An 18797-nucleotide genomic window follows, 5' to 3' on the forward strand; every position below is an offset into this window, starting at 1 on the left:
ATAAAGCAAGGCCTCTTATCCAGGCATGTGTGGTGGTTAGTCTACAGTCTCAGGTGTCAATCCAGCTACAGTGCAACAGAGAGGCCTGATTTGGACTGTCAGCAGGAGAGAATGACCACAAGAATGACACAAAGAAGGCTTATCATCAAGTAGCAAGATAAGAGTTAATTTCTGCCTCCTAATTCCAAGTGTGGGGCAGTGAGGGAACTTGCTAAGAGTCTGCAAACAAAGGTTATGCTCCAGGAGAAAGTCAATGAGAGGGAACCAAATAAAAGTGTGAAAGTGAGCTGGTGAGAACATCCCATTTTTGGGTAGGCAGCTAGCAGAATAGATTTTTGGTACTGCAAATAGCAAATAGCAAATAGGCAGCTAGCAAATAGATTTTTGGTACCTATGGCAAAGGACTGGGGACTTTGGTAAGGATGTTTGATTCCCCATTGGACTCACACACATACCCCACATCATCACTTGCATAAGAATAGGTGTACAGTTCCACAATTAGAGATTTAAATAAAGCTTTTTATTTTTAATTTAAGACTGGTACAGGAGTGAGGCTAACTTGTGTGCCCTTAAACCTGCTCACATTTAGGCTGTTCTGTAAAAAGGAGCAATTCACTTGCTACAGAGCCAGAAGCCAGCATATCACTGCTACATCACATCACAGTGCGATGGCTTTCAACTCACGCTCTTACGAGCCTTCCTTCTGGGGGTAATTCTTTGTGAATCCTGGCCCCTGTGCCTACGAACTATCCCAATTTACATTCAGACTCACTCAAACTGAATTCAGGTGGATTTCTCAGCAACCTAAGTACAGCAGAAAGCAGAAGGTGCAATCGTGACAGGCTGGACAGTGGTTGTTCTGACTGCCTTTGAGCCTCACTTTCAGCATTTTTCTCCTTATCTCGGGAATTCTGAGCACGGAACAGCTGAACAGGATACCTGTGGGCTGCACTGGGTTGGCGTTTTTCCAAAGGGAAGGTATTTGAAGCCTATAATCATTATCTAAAAAGAACTGTAATCCTGCTGGCTTTTCTTTCAGCAAACAGATCTGCTGACCCTTGGCATGCCTTTGGAGTTATGCCTGTAGAGTTATGCCTGGAATATTATTAGTTGTTGCTCAAAGCGATGGCGCGCAATGTTATTTTGCTCCACTAACACACAGACTGTTCTCGCTAAAAATAAGTGCTGAACATTAGTTAAGAAAAACAACAACAAAAACAAACAAAACCAAACCCAAACCAAACAAATGCAAACAAACCAGAATACCAAAACCAGCATATTTGGCAGCAAGGGTAATATGTAAACTATTTGCACAAGCCAATGCACTTCGAATCATTGAATGCACTTTTGAAAATAAGGTGCTTTTTTGTTTTATTTTGTTTTGTTTTTTTAATCTATAAGCTTCTAAACACGGGGTGGGGCTGGGCAGCTGGTAGCTATATTCAGTGTGGAAGCACTCCTGGCTGCCTGGTGTGGGTATGTCAATCACACCCCACTACTATGTGCAAATATTTGGTTAGATAAGGGTGCTTATCTTTAACATTTCTTACCTTGCCGGTCTTCTGGCTGTTGAGAGATTGAGTGGAGCGGTCCTTCACAGTTCTCTGGAAAAGACATGGGGAGGAATGATATCAAACCGCATAGGCAGACACATACAACAGCTGTATATATATATACATGTGTGTGTGTGTGTGTGTGTCTGCTACAGAGAACTGGAAACCAGTAGCTTTTTGGATTGCTTATTTATGGCTCATTGGCAGCTCTCAGCTGGGCAAAATCAATCAGGTTGAACAGATATTGTTCCAAAAGTCTCAGTCAACAAAAGAAACCCAAATGCATTTGTTCAGAGTCAGGGGAAAAAAACAAAGCAAACACTGATTTCTCCAAAGCTTGATTTGTCTTATAGTTTTGTTGGTATGCCAATATTTTTAAGACAAAACAAATTTACATTGTAATGGCATTACAAATCAAAATTCACTGAAATTTTTTTTTTGGAATTATTACTGGAGGGCTGGACTAGAAGACCTCCAGAGGTGCTTCCCAATCCCTATGGATTCTTTCGTTGTGTGTCATTCGGTGATGATTTTTGTCAGACTTTTCTTTCTCTTTCCCAACCTGAACACTTCACAGCAATGCAGTTTTCTTAGGAAATTTTAATTAGTACAGATTGTGGTGAAGAAATATTTCTTATCAAGCTGTATGGCCCATCATATCTTGCTGCTGGACAGGATGCGTGGTTCTTGTGCAGACCTGGTCCAGTGTGAGAGCAGGTGATGGAACAGCCTTTAAAGAAGTCTGAGCCTGCTTCATTGCAGTTGTAATTCCCCACTGATGGTCCATACTTAATTATTTTCAGGTGAGAGTGCTTCAGTCTGGGCTCTTCCAGTTCAGAGCCCTTATATTTGTTCAGGAGTCTACATTTCCAGTCAAAGACCCTGAAGATGGCTGGGAGTGGAAGGGAGCGTGAATGAACTTGCAGAAGTCAAGGAGAGAAAATGCATCTCCCGTCACTCCTGGATGACCAACAGAGCCAGGCAAGAGAAAAATATAGCTTAGTGCCTCATAATATGTAGAACATGAATTATCCTATGACCCAGTGGTCAGCTGGGTCTGGATGATAAAATCACTGCATCCCATGCTGATGTTTCCTTTTTCTACCACATGGGGTGAATCTGGGACACACTCATGTATGTTAGAATGGGTATAGCAGAGGGATGTACACTTCGCTGCGTGCTAAATATTTCCTGAATGGATGTAATTGTGCTTATACATGCAGATCTAAGATACCTTACTTATGAATACACTGTATGTGGGAGCTATTGGATATAATATGTATCTATATGCAGCATGAATATCATATGCATATCATCAATGCAATTAATATCAGCATGATAATGTAATATTTTTATATGATATATTAATATGACATTTAGATGGCATATTCTATGTTATGGTCATTCTTGGAAAAGAAATGCTGTGCTCCTCCAGCATTGTGAACCCAGGTGTGTTCTCCCTCACCCTCCCACAGCCTCTGGAAGGGATGGAACACTGTTTGGATGCCATGGTTCTTACCAGTGATGTGGTGCTGCCTTGAGAAGCAGCAGCAGCGGCAGCTGCCTGGGAGAGATAACGAGCTGACAGCTCCTTCACAGACAGGGAAGGGGACCTCCCTCGTCCTTGTTGAAGTAAGCGCCTAGTGCTGTCTGATATGTCTAAAAATGACCGTGTCCTCTCATCTGAAACAGAGACAGGTAGGCATAGTGAGCTATGTGAAACAACGGTGATGGTATGGTGTGAGCAGGACACTTCTAAGTGGGCTCTGCATTCTGCACACTCCTTCTTCCTGGAGTCCCCAGCAAGCGGATTGTCCCTCCCACCAAATTTAACATCATACTTTTTTTGGTTTAGGGAGAAAATGTGGACATCTGCGCTCCTCTCATGGCTGAAATGGATGGTGAGACTTGAGAGCAACCCACCAGGCACACACCTGGTGCCACTATCCTACCATGGGACTGCACAGATCCTGCACTCATCCCTGCATCCCCAGCCAAGGCCATCACCAAGACAGAAGTGGTGCGAAGGATGTGAGGAAACCACAGATGCTAAACTTGAATCATCTTCTACTTTTTTTTCTCCTTGACCACTTCACTGTCCCATCAGTGTGCCTCGCAGGAATCCAGACCCATTCATCTTCACCTCTTCCCCTTTCAGGAAATCAAGAGATGATAAGACTACAAGACTTGCCCATGGCCATAGCATGGAACAAGTTCTAATTTTAGAGTGGTGATGATCTGAGTTAGCCCCCATAGAGCCCCACTAGAGCCCAGCATGACATTCCTGACATATCCAGGATACCCGGCATTCCTCCTACTTTTGTTCAGATGCCTCCCATGGAGATGATTTCAGCTGGGGATGTCTCTATCTGATTCATAGAGGAATGGGACTATTCATGGACTATTTTGGGAAGAGGGGATCTATCAGACAGACAACCTGAGATGTATGCAGGGGGACCACTTGGTGCTGTGCTCACACACAGTTGGATGATACACAGCCCATGCCCACCCACTGCACTCCCTCCCATATGGCCTTCATCCCCTAAACAGCTGGGGCTTCCCCCTGTACAAATATGCTGCACCTCAGTCCTCTGGGTTAGTTGGGGCTGTCGTTTCTCTGTTACAACTGCAAAAACACGAGAAGTTTCTCCCTTTATTTGCAGGCTTGCACTTATGCATTTGGATTTAGTGTGGTATTTGCAATGCTTTCTGTTTGAACAATGGGCTCTCTCTCCACAAATCCAGCTTTTGCACTGCCAGGGAAAGGCTGATGTACTTGTTAATATGTGCACACTGAAAACACTGCAGCAGTTCTGGCATTCTTTGCCCTCAAATCTCAGTCCCCAAATCATGAGGTTTTGTAAATAACCAAGTTAATGACTCCTTTCTTTGTTTTCCAGGATTTGAGTTCAGATTTTCCAGCTTTTCTCCAAAATACTAAAAAGGACATTGCTTTCATTTTGATGTGACAACACATAACATCGTGCACTAACAGTATCCTGGGAGCTACTGCCTCAAAAGAAACACTAAGTCCTATGGGACAGACACGTCAGTCCTTAGCACTGAACAGACACTGAGACGAGAGCAGAAGGACTCCACTGAGATGCTCAGACACCTGCAGGTGTCTCTTCTGTCCTTGGTTCCAGCTGCTCCTGCAGATACCAAGGCATTTTGATGCAAAGCTGAGGCTGGATCCATGTGGAAGCAGCTGGAAGCAGCACAGATGTAGGTGCTCACTTCTGCCAAAAGGGCACAGTAGGAGAGGAAACAGAAGAGATTTCCTTAACATATTTTTTATCTTTCTAATAAGACACAGTGCCAATATGGGACTCCTTTCCCTGATTTCTACTGTTGGTGGGTCAGACTCTGAATCAAAATGAATTATATATATAGTCAGTGGAGACAGTGGCACAGCTGGTCCCAGTCTGGTGCATCTTCAGATAGGCAGCGAGGCTGCAAAATGAATTAATCTCTGATTATGTCACTTGTTCTCCACTCTGTTCAAGAATTTAACTGGGTCTCTGACTTTTCAGGATGTTCAGCACTCTGGAAATGGGGATGAGAGGGCCGAGACATCACTGTGACACCCACTTATAGAGGAGCTGGGGCTGATACCTCTGATATCTTCCCTTTTACCTGCTGTAGAAGACTTCCCCCTCCTCTAGGAGATTTGAAGGACATATTTCCCTTGGTGAAAAGCAAAAATGAAGCAATAGCGAGCAAAGGTACTGGGGACTTAATGGTCTTTCCTTGCCATGGCCAAGCCCTGTGAGAATAGCACTGAAATGTGTACTGGATTATCTTAGAATCATAGAATTGTTTGAGTTGGAAGGAACCTTTGAGCTCCAACTCCCTTGCAATGAACAGGGATGCGTACAGCAAGACCAGGGTGCTCAGAGCCCCATCCTACCTGACCTCAAGTTCCTCCAGGGATGGGGCAATTAGCAGATGGATGAAAAGCCACAGGACTTCTGTTTTAATGATGGATATAATTAGCTGCGCTCCTCCAGGAGGCTCTGCACAGCGGAACAGGCTGCTGCCACCCTCCAAACTGCTAGTTATAGATAGCAGAGGAAGAACAACACTTAATCCCACTAACAAGAGAGCCAGGCTGTCATCTTAAGAGCTTCCCAGCAGAGGATGCTAAAGGATGTTGTGAAAACAGGGTAAGGGTGCTATTGTCTGAATTGTTGGGTGGGAGACTGAGGGCATGGAGACCCTGTATGAGACCTGTGTAGGGCTCCATGCTTCTGTTCTGCAGGACAAAATGGCTCTGCTGGCACCTTAAGCATCCCCTCTAGTCCATCAGCTGTGCCCAAGGGTGAGCAGGGAGGGATGGAGTTGGTTTCTGGGGAGAAAAAGAGCTCCCTGCAGCTAAATGTGTGGAGGAAGAGTCTGACCCTCCTGGCAGCAGGCTGGTATTCAGAGATATTCAGCCCCGAGCTGCAGGGTCCAGAGATATTCAGCCCTGCAATGAGGAAAAGCCATTCCTCATCCCCACTTTTTCTCCCTGACCTTCCTAGACATGAGAGGAAGAAAGGGAAAGAAAAAAAGAACGGGGAAAAAGACTCACAGATCAATCTAAGTATTCAATCACTTCCTCTTTGGCTATTGCCCATAAATCACCAACATCTCTGTCTCCTGCAGAAAATAACTGTTAAATCCGACAGCCAACTCCTAGCTAACAGAAAACAACCCCCTAACAAAGTGCTACATCCCTCCTTCCCCTGAGAAAACTCCATCCCTCTGTTAGCACAGCAGCTCTGCTCACTCTGCTTTCCATTTAAGCTGCTTTATCCTATAGAAAAAAAAATCATGCTACCCACCTGTTGGTGTTGGCCACGGCTGGTACTCTCTGTAGCCTGGCTCCCACCTCCAACCCCAGTGAGCTACTGAGTGCCTGAGTCACCTATTAAAAAAGGAAGCTGCAAGCTCAGCACTGATCCCCTGTGCTGCCTGGCCAACCACATGTCATCGGCTTTGCTCCCAAAATCAGCCGTCCTGAGCAAACACAGCTGCTAAGCAAAGCCCTTTGTGTAGGCGGGTGCACCCCATGCAGGCCCGCTCCTGATATCCCATAGGGTTGTGTAATGGGACCTGAGCTCAGCTCAGCTTGCAGGGAGCTTGCAGGAGCTGAGGGAAGAGGGAAAGGCTGATGGTGCAGGTTGTGACACAGTCCTGGCCTCTCATTTGCTTGCCCATCCTCACTGATCCTCTACCAATTAGCTTTGCGTTAGTTATGCCCCACTGACTTGGCATGCTCTATGCCATGGGACATGATATGGGCTCCATGCCCTTGTCATGCCTCTACCTGGTCACCATGTGACACAGTGAGGTTCCTGGTGAGACCTCAGCATCTCCTTGCACCCTCCTGGAGCTGGAAACCCATTCCTGCAGGAGAGAACCTCATTCCTAAGCACCTTTATCCCTGCATATAGGAAGTGCAGGTGCTAAATCACACCCATCCCACTCTTTTCCTATCTTTGCCTCATGGAGAATCTATCCTGCAACAAAAGAACCTCTTAAATCCCGGTGAGGTAATTTGCACAGCTGGGTGAGCACCCATAAAAGCTGTCTGAGAAACCAGTGCTGCTGCTTAATCCAGGAGCCCAGCAGCCTATTGGTGGTGCTCAGTCAGCATAGATGGGTTTATATCTTTGCTCCCAGCCTGTGAATTAGTGACCTGGTCCTGGGGATGCTGAGATGGAGGAGATGCATGCTGAGGGGAGCAGAGTAGCCTCCCTGCCCCAACTTGAGACTGCCAATGGGTGAGTAGCCTCAGGTGCTGTGGGGATGTTGGGAGGCTGAGGGTTTGGGGAGGGACGGGCACTTATTGCCATTTCTCATTGGCTTCATGACTTGCTATGAGGCTTTAGTAGGTGCCAAAATGCCATGTGTGGCTTTTACCAAAAGGAAGGTGAAAAATCATGGGATAGAGCTGCAGTGGGCAGCGTTCATGGGATTTTAGGCAGCCTCCAGCAAAAGCAAGGACCAGCAATGCTCTGAAACATCCTCTTTACCTCACAGGCACTTCCCAGCTCCTGGATCACGCTTTGCTCTGTTTGCAAACCACAGTGTTTTCTCTCATTTTCAGTTCTACAAAGGACAGTGAGGATTTCAAATTCAAGCCTTTTTGTTTCACTCTGAATTGGCTCATTACATGAAAGAGCAGTAATTGTAAACATGTTTGTTTGTTTTCTTTTTGTTAAAGAAGTCATCTGATTTTTGGCTGTTTTCATCCAGGTCACCTGTTTATATTATAACTGCATGTGCTAGCAATTGACCTTTAGAAGTGATTTTTTCCCTTGCTCACAAGAGGTAAGAACATGATTGTATTTAGGTAACTAACAAAAAAATGTATGAATTTGTAACACTTTTTTTTTTTTTTCCCTGATTCCAAACTTTTACAAGTCGACTTTTTCCTTTAAAATAAGCGGGTACAACATAGAGTGCAACGGATCCCTGATTTGGTGGGGGGCATCTCTGGTATAGATAATAAATATTATGACTAATGTATACGGAATCATGGAATGGCCTGGGTTGAAAAAGACCACAATGCTCACCTACTTTCAACCCCCTGCTGTGTGCAGGGTCACCAACCAGCAGCCCAGGCTGCTCAGAGCCACATCCAGCCTGGCCTTGAATGCCTGCAGGGATGGGGCATCCACAACCTCCTTGGGCAACCTGTTCCAGTGTGTCACCACCCTCTGTGTGAAAAACTCCTAAGATCAAACCTTAACGTCCCCTGTCTCAGTTTAAAACCATTCCCCCTTGTCCTATCACTATCCACCCTTACAGACAGCTGTTCACTCTCCTGTTCATATGCTTCCTTCAATTGGAAGGCCTCAATGAGGTCTCCCCAGGGCCTTTTCTTCTCTAAGCTAACCAAGCCCATCAAAAACTATAACCCATTCTCTCTTTTAACTAGAGCAAACAGAACTAAAGAACAGGTTTGCTGAAGATAATAAAATAAGATTTAAAAGAGAATTTTGTATTTCAGGAATAATTTACTAAGTTAAACCGAACCATGCATGTAGTACATGTGTATAAATCTGTGACTGCAAGAGGGAGGTGGGAAGGGATGAAGAAAAAAACAACTCCTGTCTTTTCAGCACCAAAAGTCCTTGATTTTAGACACTTCTACAGACATCTGTGGCTCGTCAGTGTCAGCTGGACTTCCCTTTGCAAGAGGCACTTCACAGCCCTCAGGTAATCTAAACAGCTCCCAGAAAAATTTAGCTTCAGGCAGAGCTGAGTGTCTGCCCAAGGCGGCTCAGGGCTATTTCTGGTCCTTGCAAAAAATCCAGGAATGTACAGGATGCTATTCCTGGCACTGAGAGACTCCAAGAAGCTTCACCCAGAGACAGCTGCGGGTTGTATTGCTGCCTGGGGACACGGCCTTGCCCAGTGGGCCAGCTGCTGGGAGATCGTTGTTCCTTGCCTTAAGCCTCACCCAGCTCAGCTCCCCCACTCTTATGGGCAGGTACTGGCACAGGCTGCCCAGGGAGGTGGTAGAGTCACCGTCACTGGAGGTGTTCAAGAAAAGAGTAGGTGTGGCATTGAGTGACATGGTCTAGAGTGGTCACAGGCAGGGGGTGATGGTCAGACGAGATGATCTTAGTGGTCTTTTCCAGCCTTAATGATTCTATGGTTTGATGGTTGGACTCAGTGTTTTTAGTGGTCTTTCCCAACCGTAATGATTCTAAGATGCCACGGGTTGATGGTTGGACAAGATAATCTTAGAGATCTTTTCCAGCCTTAATGGTTCTAAGATTGTATGAAATGGTGATAACCACCACCAGTTCCTATGAAGGAAGAGCTGCTTCTGTTCCCCAGTCAGTGTTCACCCATCCTGTCTGCACCAGGGCTATTTCCAGCCCTAACCCTTCTGCCATGCTTTACATCCCATGGAGCAGCAACTTCCCCCCTGCAGACTTCCATGCAGGATGACAACGTGTGATAGTGGCTTCCTCCCCCCCAAAGCATCCCCTATGGAAAGCGACACAGAGCTACCCACCAAAATAACCCATGCCTGGGGAGAGGGCTTCCTGGCATGCCGCAAATTCCAGCCCTTTTAAGGGAAGCCCTTTCCAGCCACTACAAAGCGATACCTTGGGAATGTCTGCCACAAGCATCACTGCCCACATGTCCCTTCTGGGATTGGGGCTGTGGCATGCATCTGCAAGTGTTTTTTTGGCCATGCCATGGAGTTGATGTGGGGGCATTGCAAGGATGCTGTGCAGCATGAGCCTGCCTCTGCGTTCTATTCTTGTCATGGAGTTTCCAAGCTGCTGTCAACTCTTCATCACTGGCAGCAAAGAAATCTGAATACAGTTTTGGAAGAAAATGTCATGGCAGAAAACAAAAGAAGTAATATAAAAAAAATATCCACCAGTATTATTAAAGGGAATATCCCAACCCTCCACTAGATACTGAGTTTCCCCTGCATTTCCATTTGTTTCTGAATGAGGCAGGCTGCCAGTGAGAGTAGGGGCAGGAGAGAACTGCTTGGCTTCAAGAGAGTAAAAGATCAGATTGTACAGCAGTGAATACAAAGCTTCCTGCTGCTGTGTTTGGATCCAGACCTGGGGTTTTTGCTGGTGGTAAAGAAGGATTTCCATTCTTTCCAGCAGTAGAGTTGGGGCATCCCTGCCTGACGTACCCCAGAAAAGAGGCTTCTGTATCCCGCAAAGTACTACATCTATTCAAAGGCTGAACACAGCCTTCATGGGAAATTTCTACTAATTTCCACTCATGCTGGATCCCTTTATTGCCTTGGGTGGGATTATTTAGTTCTTTGCCTGGACAAGAATATGGGTTCTCATATTTTTGCCTTTCCCCATCAAGTGATATCTGTATCCAAGACACAACCCTACCCCTCTTACCCCATCCTTTTTATTTCCTTTCTAGTCAAGTCCTGAAGCTACTTTGAATATTTTCGAACAAAGACTTGAGTGAAAGCTGAAGAGTTGTAAGGAAGTGGAGGAAGCTGAGGAATTTCTGTTCTGGCAGCAATCAGTAGAATGTGTATCCCAGAAGGAAATACTAACCATAGCCAAACGCACGTGGAGAACAACACTGCATATAACTCAGGCTGTGGGGGTCAGGCCATTCACACAGTGACTGAGCACTGAAACATGGATATGGAGTCTTTTCTTTTTGGCCACCACACAGACATTCAATAGCTGAATAGCTCTAGCAAATGAATTATCAGGTATGAGAGTCAGAGGTAGGCACACAAGTTCTGTCTTACCAAGTGGTGCAGCAGTTACTTTCCGTGCCTGAGAGCAAATAACCATGATATGGCCATATTATTAATGCTCTTAATCCAGCAGACCCCCTCCTGAAGCCCTCTGTTTGGCCCAGGGTCACAAACACATTCCTCAATGCACCCTGGAGCTGAGAGCAGAAGAGGGAGGGAGAAACATTTCCTCCTGAATGAATCCTTCTCTGCCTCCTCTTCCCCAGGGGTCTAAGCTGAAGTGAAGCTCATTTTCCTCCAAGGTTCATATTTGATGTCTACTGTATTGCAACTAGTTCTGAATGTGATTCTGACCTGGACTAGGTTCCAACCAATCCTACAATGCCTAACAGGTTCATCAGAATCCTGTCTGTATCCTCTCTTGTGCTGACGAAGTCCCAGTAACTCGCAGCATTTTGGGGTCAGGTTGTAGACAGAGTGTGGAGAGTAGCAAGTAGATGCATGACCTTAAGCCTCAAAACTAGGAACTTCCATGTTTAGGGAAAAGGGAAAAGCACATACAATGCTCTGCTTCCACTTCAAACATGCCCAACCACCCAAGACAACAATGCAGAACTGAACTGAAGTGGTGCAGATGGTGGGATTTACCAAGCTCTGTGCCAACAAAATCTCCTATCTGCCACCGTCCCTTCCCCAGCACAAGGTCTTGAGCATCATCTTTCGCCCTACATCTTCAACATCAACACAAGCTTCATATCCACGCAACACCTCACCCTTCTCAAACCTACCCCAAAATTACTTACAGGAAGGTCTTGGTTGTCCCAATAGCTGTGTCGAGCTGTAGACAGTCCCGGTGGAAAACCTCTGTGAAACTCACTGCCAGGCAGCCCTTACAGAATCCCAGAGGAGCCCTGCTCCAGTCCCCACACCTCGGTCCTTTTCACTGCCTCCCAATGGCCTCCAGCAGCTGATTTTATCATTGAGCACTGGGCTATGTTGAGAGGATGAACCACTTGGTCTATTTTTAGGGAAGCTGCTCTTCCACCCGGCTGAGTCAATCATGAGTTGGGGAGGTGGGGAAGTCTGGCTTATTTTCAGAACTTGTTCATTCAAAATACCCCCTGGTGTAATCCAGTATGGGACAAGGGAAGCTTCCAAAATGCAGTGCCACTGGGAAGAGCCATTTCCCTGATTCACTGCCGTGTCCTCGGGCTGTGATCTGTACTGCCTGACCCCCTTTGCTTTGGGCCACTGCCAGAGTTTGAAGGGAGGGCAACAGGTATTACCTTTTCTAGTTCCTCATTTCTTCCTTAGCTCAAGTAATCTAGAACTGAGAAAGAAAATGAAATACTGTAGGAAAAGGGAAGTGAGAGGAAAGGATACGTACATACAAAGGGGGATGACACACTCCTTTCTCCCAGATCCTTCCTTGGTGAGCAGTGCAGCACTGCTGGGATCTGCTCTGGGCAGTGTTTGGTGGTCAAAATGAGGGATATGAAGCTGGCAAAGAGTCGAGAGGGTCAGATGTGTGAGAAGTGCCTGAGGTCCCATGGTTTGTTCAGCCCAGGGCAGTGGTCCCAGGCCACACACATGCCCCACACACCCAATGCCAGACCACAAGAGACTACTCTGATGGGGCAGAATTGCACAGACATGAAACTGTGTTGAGCCAGGCATTGTAGGGGCAAAAATCACAACAGTTTTAACTGCCTGCATTGAAGCAGGCTTAGCTTTCCTGAGTTCCAACATGAACGGAGGGTAGGGATATTTCTCTAAGCTCTTTCTGCCTCTGTGTAGTGTGCTTGTACTGCATGTAACACAACGATGCTCCCGTTCTTTAGCCACATGAACATCACATGAAGGGTAGATACTGCATTGAGTGACATGGTATAACAGTGTGGTGGTGATGGGTAGATGACTGGACTAGGTGATCTTAGTGGTCATTCCAACCCCAGTGATTCTGTGATTCTATGATCTCAGCAGTGTTGTGCTGAGTCAGTGGAGCATGATCTTGGTCCCCAATGGGCTCCATGCTTTGCTCCATTGTGTCAAGCAGATCTCCAGTACCAATTTTCCAATTTAAGAGTCTGTTTTTAATGTTCCCTCCCTCTCAACAACTTACAGGAGGTTTACAGGAGTGTTTGGAGGGGTTTTTGCCTGTTTGCTTCCAATCTGTGTCTACAGGTACATGGACAGAATGCTATCTGTCAGCCAGGCCACAGGTAGATATGAGAAGATTTTCCTAGCAACATCACATCACATTATATCACAGCAAAACACACCACATTCAGCTCCATATGACCAACTGCTTTCACAGAGGCTCCTGTATGGATCCTGCTCCTCCCTGCCATAGTCCAAACCCTAAACTTCCACCAAGGCTGGGAATTACCAGTTCTCTGCTGTCTCTATTAAGCCTTGTGTCTTAAGAACACCAACCTTCTCTAAAATATCATCCATTTTCTTTGCAGTTTCCTTTAGTAAATGAGGATCAGAGAAAAGAACTCAATTAGTATGAAATCTGCAGGGGGGCAAAAAAATGACACCCACCCTTGTTACAGCTGCACCCTGAGTAGGGAACAATATAGCAGATGAGGAAGGCAATGCTGAGCAGCTGAAGAGGTGCAGACCAAAGTGACTGATCCAGAAAATAGGGGATGTTGTCAGGAAGGTAATAGACAGGTCCTTGATCACCAGCCAAGCTGTGAGCCTGGAGACAGCCAGGGCTGCCATGCACAGCCAGTAGCATAAAGCGTGTGGCAAAGCTGTCAGCAAATACAGCAGCAGACAGGGGACAGAGTGCACGGGAGAGCAAGGCTTATTTATTTTGTGTGGGTGGAGGGATGTAAAGGCAGGAGGTGAAGGGCAGAGCAGATCAGTGTAGCCAGCAGTGTTCTCACCTGTATGCATCTCATGCTCAGTGTGAACCTGGCAGGAATGTACCATGCAGGTATGTACAGCATGTATTTGCCTGTCTCTTCATCTAGCTGCCACATACAGTGTGTATGTTGGTGGCCTGCGAGCACGCAGAGCTATCTGCTCGTGCTTCTGATATCAGTCTGCTCACCCTGAGATGGTAGACCTGTATGTGTCTGTATGTGTCTCCCCATTATTGCCTTTATGGGGGGCACACACATGAGCCAGGGAAGTATTCCAACCTGGAAAAGCAGGAAAAGTCCTGGGAAACAAAATATTAAATAAAATCCAGGGGGCACTGAGCCTTTCTGAGGGCATGGGAACACACAGGGCTCAGCAGCAGGGGATGCAGGGCTCTGGAGCAGAGGGCAGGTCTGAGCTCAAACTGGGGCTGACTCCTCTGGGAGCTGAGATAAGAGGACAGCAGTAGCAGCACAGCAGGGGAAAGGCTGAGCAGATTAGATCAGGTGAGAGGTCTCTGTTATGTAAGAATGGGCTGGGTTAGCAGGGAAGCCAGCTATAGAGAATTCCTTTATCTGTTTTGATTGCTATTGTAGCTGGAGCTGGGGCAGGTGTGAGAGGTGATGGATCACACTTGAACACGAGTTTTATTTCTGGCTTAATTGGAAAGGCACAAAGTGCTCAAAGCTGGACAGACTGTCAACTTGCAGGAGCACCGATGTTCAATCCCCTCTTGTCACACTCATATAAAGCAGCTGGTGAAAGGGGACTGGGCTTTTAGGGATTACTGGGCTACGTGGCAAATGCCAAAGCTGCCCTGAACTCAGAGTCATCTGCAGTGCAAACAGAACCTGTTATCTTAAATCAGCATTTCTCCTCCCATACTTTCAGATCCCACAAACCCACGCTCTGTCTGGCATCCTTCGGATAGGAGGTGTTGGCTGCAGAACCCCAGTTCGTGGAGTCAATGAAGATGACAGCCCGCAGAGGACACAGTGTCTGACAGGCTCTGAGCAGCACTTCGTTTAGAGACATTTGGGACCGAAGGGGAGCTGTCTTGTCGCTAGATGGCACCGCATTGCCTTGCAGGAGACTACGTGTGTGTTGCGAGGGTCAGGCAAAGCTCTGCCCCTACAAGCAAGCATTGCAGCCTAACATACTCTTCTGATCACCGCTCGGTTTAATCTCATTACTGCTAACTACACCCTTTTGGACCCCTTTAATCGGCATCTTGGTGATATCCTCAGTGGCAGCTTCCTCCGGATCATCTGATAGCATTAGTGTGGCTGGGGATAAAGCCCAGATGGCTTAGCTGCCTGGGAATGGGCTTTCCTATGAGAAATAGGCAGCTTTGCTCTTTGAGCAACGCTCAAGACTCCCATAGAGTCTCAGAGGTGACTAAGCTGCGTTTGTGAAGAAGTACAGCAATTGTGCTTTGAATTCATGTGTAATTACTCATCTTGGAACTGTTGCAGGCACGAGAGTTTGCTGATAAGCCGAATGCCAGGCAGCAAAGCTGTCCTGAACACCACCAAGCTGCTGTTCACCATACCACAATAGCCTAAACCTCCCAAATGTGCTCTCTGCTTAATCTTATAAACTTTATGTGGCTTCGAGTCATTGGACACTCTGCCTTCCTCATCCCAGGTCAATGCATCAGCCAGGTGCCCACTCCTCAGTCAGAAGAAAAGGGCTGTGAAGCTGTCTATGGGTGATGGTGAGGACATTCCTGCTGGGATATGTGAAACACTGATGTTTCCCACTGTGGAAGTGGCCAGGTCCTGGATAAGTCTTATCCCAGGAGAGATATGGGACAGCTGGTTCCCAAGCGTAGCTAAGAAGCATTACAACTATCTATGAGCCAAAGCCATGTCTCTGAACAAATCCATTGCCTACAATGGAGGTAGCTCTCATATTCCCAGCTCCTTTACTGGCTGCAGATGCCTCTCCAGAAGAATCCTACGCCAGCACCTTCCAAAGAAGCAGCGGCCAAGAGGACATGAAGTCTTTGCTATTGTGGGGCTGTGAGTCAGAGGCTGGAGAGTGGTGTCAGTCTCTAAGATAAACCATGAATCATCGTGAACCAACCAGAACAAGAGATGCTCCTCACGCAGCTAATTCTGTGATTGTATTTATCAGGATGGAGTGGTGACTTCACATGTTTTGATATTAAAAAAATATCCTGGGAACACTGTGGAAAGTTCAGCTCCTTCGTTTGTCTGTGTGCTCATGTCAGAGACTTGTTTCCCCATGCAGCTGGGTTATTAAATACAGCGTCTGATATCCAGGCAGTGCCTGATTTACTTTTCCTCTTGTGTGCAAGAAGTGCAAGGAAAAGAGAATAGACCCTAAGCAGATGGGAGATGAGGGTCCCTGGATTCCTGATCCAGATCTGAAGCATGCAGGATGGTCCCTTGGTCTCAAATCCAACTACTATGGAATTTAAAGAGAGATGTATTTCTCTGCACCAAACCTACAAAACCTTCCTGGCAATATTCAACCTTTTTCTTCTCCCTCTGCACTGATGCTTCTTGCCTTGAAATACCCCTGACCTGCCATAGTCCTGATGATACCACAGCATTAGGGATCACTTATGTAGCCTATCTCTGGTCAAAGATGACACCAGTGCTGCCAGGACCTAGGCTCCTTAATCGGGTACAAAGGGACCTCTCTATTACTCATTCCAAACTAAACACAGATGTAATTCTGCCCCAGTGTTTAATCCCAGCTATTTTAAAATGCTTGGAGTCAGGATGGCTCTGCGGACTCATCTCTGGCCCAGTTTCCAGCTAGCTGGGATGTGCCAGCTCTGTGCAATAGGATCATTCAGGGCTGGAAGGGGTATAACTGCTTTTGTGAGGCCATCTGCCCTCTGCACCATGCACCCTGTCCTTGTATGTACCCCTGCATTCCCAGTTCTGGCAGCATCTACTGGTCTCTGCCCCAGGATTGGGTGGGAAATACAAACTAAGCGCAAGGACCAAGTTGTTCCCTTTGCAGTTACAGCTGGGAGTAGAGTCGTGATGATGACTGGTAACCGAAATAAATCCTACTCACCACTTCTGCCCATGGCTGAGTCATTGGCTGTTTCTGTCACTGAGGAGATGGTTGTCTGTCTGTCATGGGAGATCCTTCGTTCCTGTGTAGGAGCAACAGTGAGGTAAGTTCCCATCAGCAGAGGAGAGGAACTGTTCATAGCCTCAGTACAGGGAAAGTGACTGCACCAGAGGATTTTCAAAGGTAAAAGTGGGCCTAACACTGCATCCATGTGTGTGGTTGGAGTTTCTTCTTGTACGCCTTAGACAGGCTTGTCCTTACTCTACTGCATCCAAGCACAGATCTTTTCCATTCTTTGGACAAAACCCCCCTCTGCTTCCAGAGCTAAAAACCTCATTTTTGAAGACACTGTTGTTTCTCCTTGGGGGTCAAGTTTATTCACCCATTTCCTTTACCCATCTCCACTACGTGGGGCTCTCAAACCCAGTAGTGATTGGTGTTGCACTTTGCTGTACCCTTAGGGAAGAGACCAGTGCCTCCTGTGGAGCAGTAATCACCAAGTGATATATTCTGGTGAGATGGACCTGACCATTTCAGACAGGATCTTGTACAGAATTAGTCTTCCATATGATAACAACTTCTTGAGACTCTTTTGCTCACTTAATGTAGCTTTGTCTCCTATGTAGGCTGTCCATTTCTAGTGACTCCTTTCCTAGGAATGAATCATTGAAATAGTTTGTTGAACATATGACCATTGCCCCTGATAACATTAAATCACCCTCCCTCTTAAGGGAGATGTGTTTGGGAATCTCTTGCTGGTTCTGCCTGCTGTCAGTGGATGATGAACCACCACCATGAAGCCCAACCACTCACAAGGATGACTCTCATCACCCAAAGAAAATATATTTCAGGGGAGCTTTCAAAGAAGAGCACCTACTAACCTTTGCGGCAGAGTCCTTCCATGTGATGATGGTAGGACTCCATTTCCTCTGTATGCTCTGAAGAGAGGAAGAGAGAGAGGGTTCCTTATGGAGTTTGGTGTTCCTGCTGAGGGGTTGGATTGTTGTCGTGATTCTGGTGTCAGCCTCTCTGTTCCTCGAAATGCTGTGGAGAGATGATGTCTTGAGTGGAGCAAGAGGTAAAGTCTTACTCAGTGGATTGGCTTTAGGGGTGTCCAAGTTGGTCAGGCATCCATTGAGATTCCTTGTTGTGGCACTGGTTTTATGGATATCCTCCATGGACTTGCTCCAGGACACATCACTGGAATGCATTTGAGATAAGGTATGCTTCTTTCCCATTGGATTGACGTCACTCTGTGCAAGATATCTTCTCTCCATGAGCTAAAACAAGCATCAAAGCAGGTTCATAACTTACTTCAATAGTAAATCCACTTTTCATTTCCTACTCTTCAACTCCAACCATCACATTTGTTGACTTTTTAACCTTTTGAGATGAAAGTGTGTTCCGTCACTTTCTGTTCTATGTTCCCTCAAGTGAAGGGCAGGGACATGATCTAAGCATACTCTACCTTTTTCTGAAGCATCAGAATTTCTGTCATGCCTGTTTCTAGAGCATTCTCCTAATGTGCCCGCAGTAATTCAAGAAAGATTTATAGTAGGAAACATATGACCACTGGTTGTCTTCCCTTTTGGATCACTGTCTTATCTCTATCTCCCTCTCTATCAGAAAACTGTCCTGGAAATATAAGTTTTCAGATTCTGCCTTTTTAAAAATATATTCTCACCCCTCCACCCCCCATTTTTTGTGAGATCCAAGCCAGCTTTCTGTGGTCACTGAGAATCAACTGTTATCAGGACACGCTTTGTTCTACTTTATCTGAGCCTGAGTCTCTCACCTTGGGATATTCTTGCTTGGACATGCTGCTTTCATGGTCCAGGATGCTCTGGTACCTACAGGGTAGACAAAAGATGATGATAAAGAAGAAACTACCTTCCTTCTCTTCCTCATTGTGAAGAGTACACTTCTAGTTTCTCCATAGATTCTGCCAGATAGATCTATCTTTGGGATATTTGGAACTAAACTGCCTCAAGGGAGAGTTCAAGAGACGGTTTTGACAACATCTCTATCACTCGTATGTTGAGGGATGTGCACTGTGGGTACTGTTGCTAATCTTATTTATCTCATTCTTGGCAGAGCTGGGATCTGACCTC

General features: G+C 46.3%; 1 protein-coding gene and 2 long non-coding RNA genes across 5 annotated transcripts in view; 2 read left to right on the forward strand and 1 right to left on the reverse strand.

Annotated features, from left to right (window-relative positions):
• The window catches only part of XIRP1 (xin actin binding repeat containing 1), a 45243-nt gene that overhangs the window by 9867 nt on the left and 16579 nt on the right, over nt 1–18797 (reverse strand). Inside the window, exons 5-9 of one of the 3 annotated variants that reach the window (XM_015852901.2) lie at nt 18482–18536; nt 17568–17966; nt 16687–16768; nt 3073–3236; nt 1551–1604 (exon numbers count right to left, since the gene is read on the reverse strand). In XM_015852901.2, coding sequence (XP_015708387.1) covers nt 1551–1604; nt 3073–3236; nt 16687–16768; nt 17568–17966; nt 18482–18536 — 754 coding nt within the window. Of the gene's footprint in view, nt 1–1550; nt 1605–3072; nt 3237–11558; nt 11827–16686; nt 16769–17567; nt 17967–18481; nt 18537–18797 lie in introns of those variants that run through there. The other 2 variants (XM_015852902.2, XM_032442950.1) reach the window with 2 other exon arrangements.
• Nucleotides 3418–11235, forward strand: LOC107308783. Its single transcript, XR_001552912.2, has 4 exons — nt 3418–7321; nt 7797–7871; nt 8666–8762; nt 10464–11235. It is a non-coding gene; the product is annotated as an uncharacterized LOC107308783 (long non-coding RNA).
• Nucleotides 13565–18797, forward strand: part of LOC107308781 — a 118806-nt gene continuing 113573 nt past the window's right edge. The window contains exons 1-2 of the long non-coding RNA XR_001552908.2: nt 13565–13702; nt 14521–16789. This is a non-coding gene — a long non-coding RNA (uncharacterized LOC107308781). The remainder of the gene's footprint in view (nt 13703–14520; nt 16790–18797) is intronic.

Source organism: Coturnix japonica, chromosome 2 (assembly GCF_001577835.2).
Source record: "Coturnix japonica isolate 7356 chromosome 2, Coturnix japonica 2.1, whole genome shotgun sequence".
NCBI lineage: Eukaryota > Metazoa > Chordata > Aves > Galliformes > Phasianidae > Coturnix > Coturnix japonica.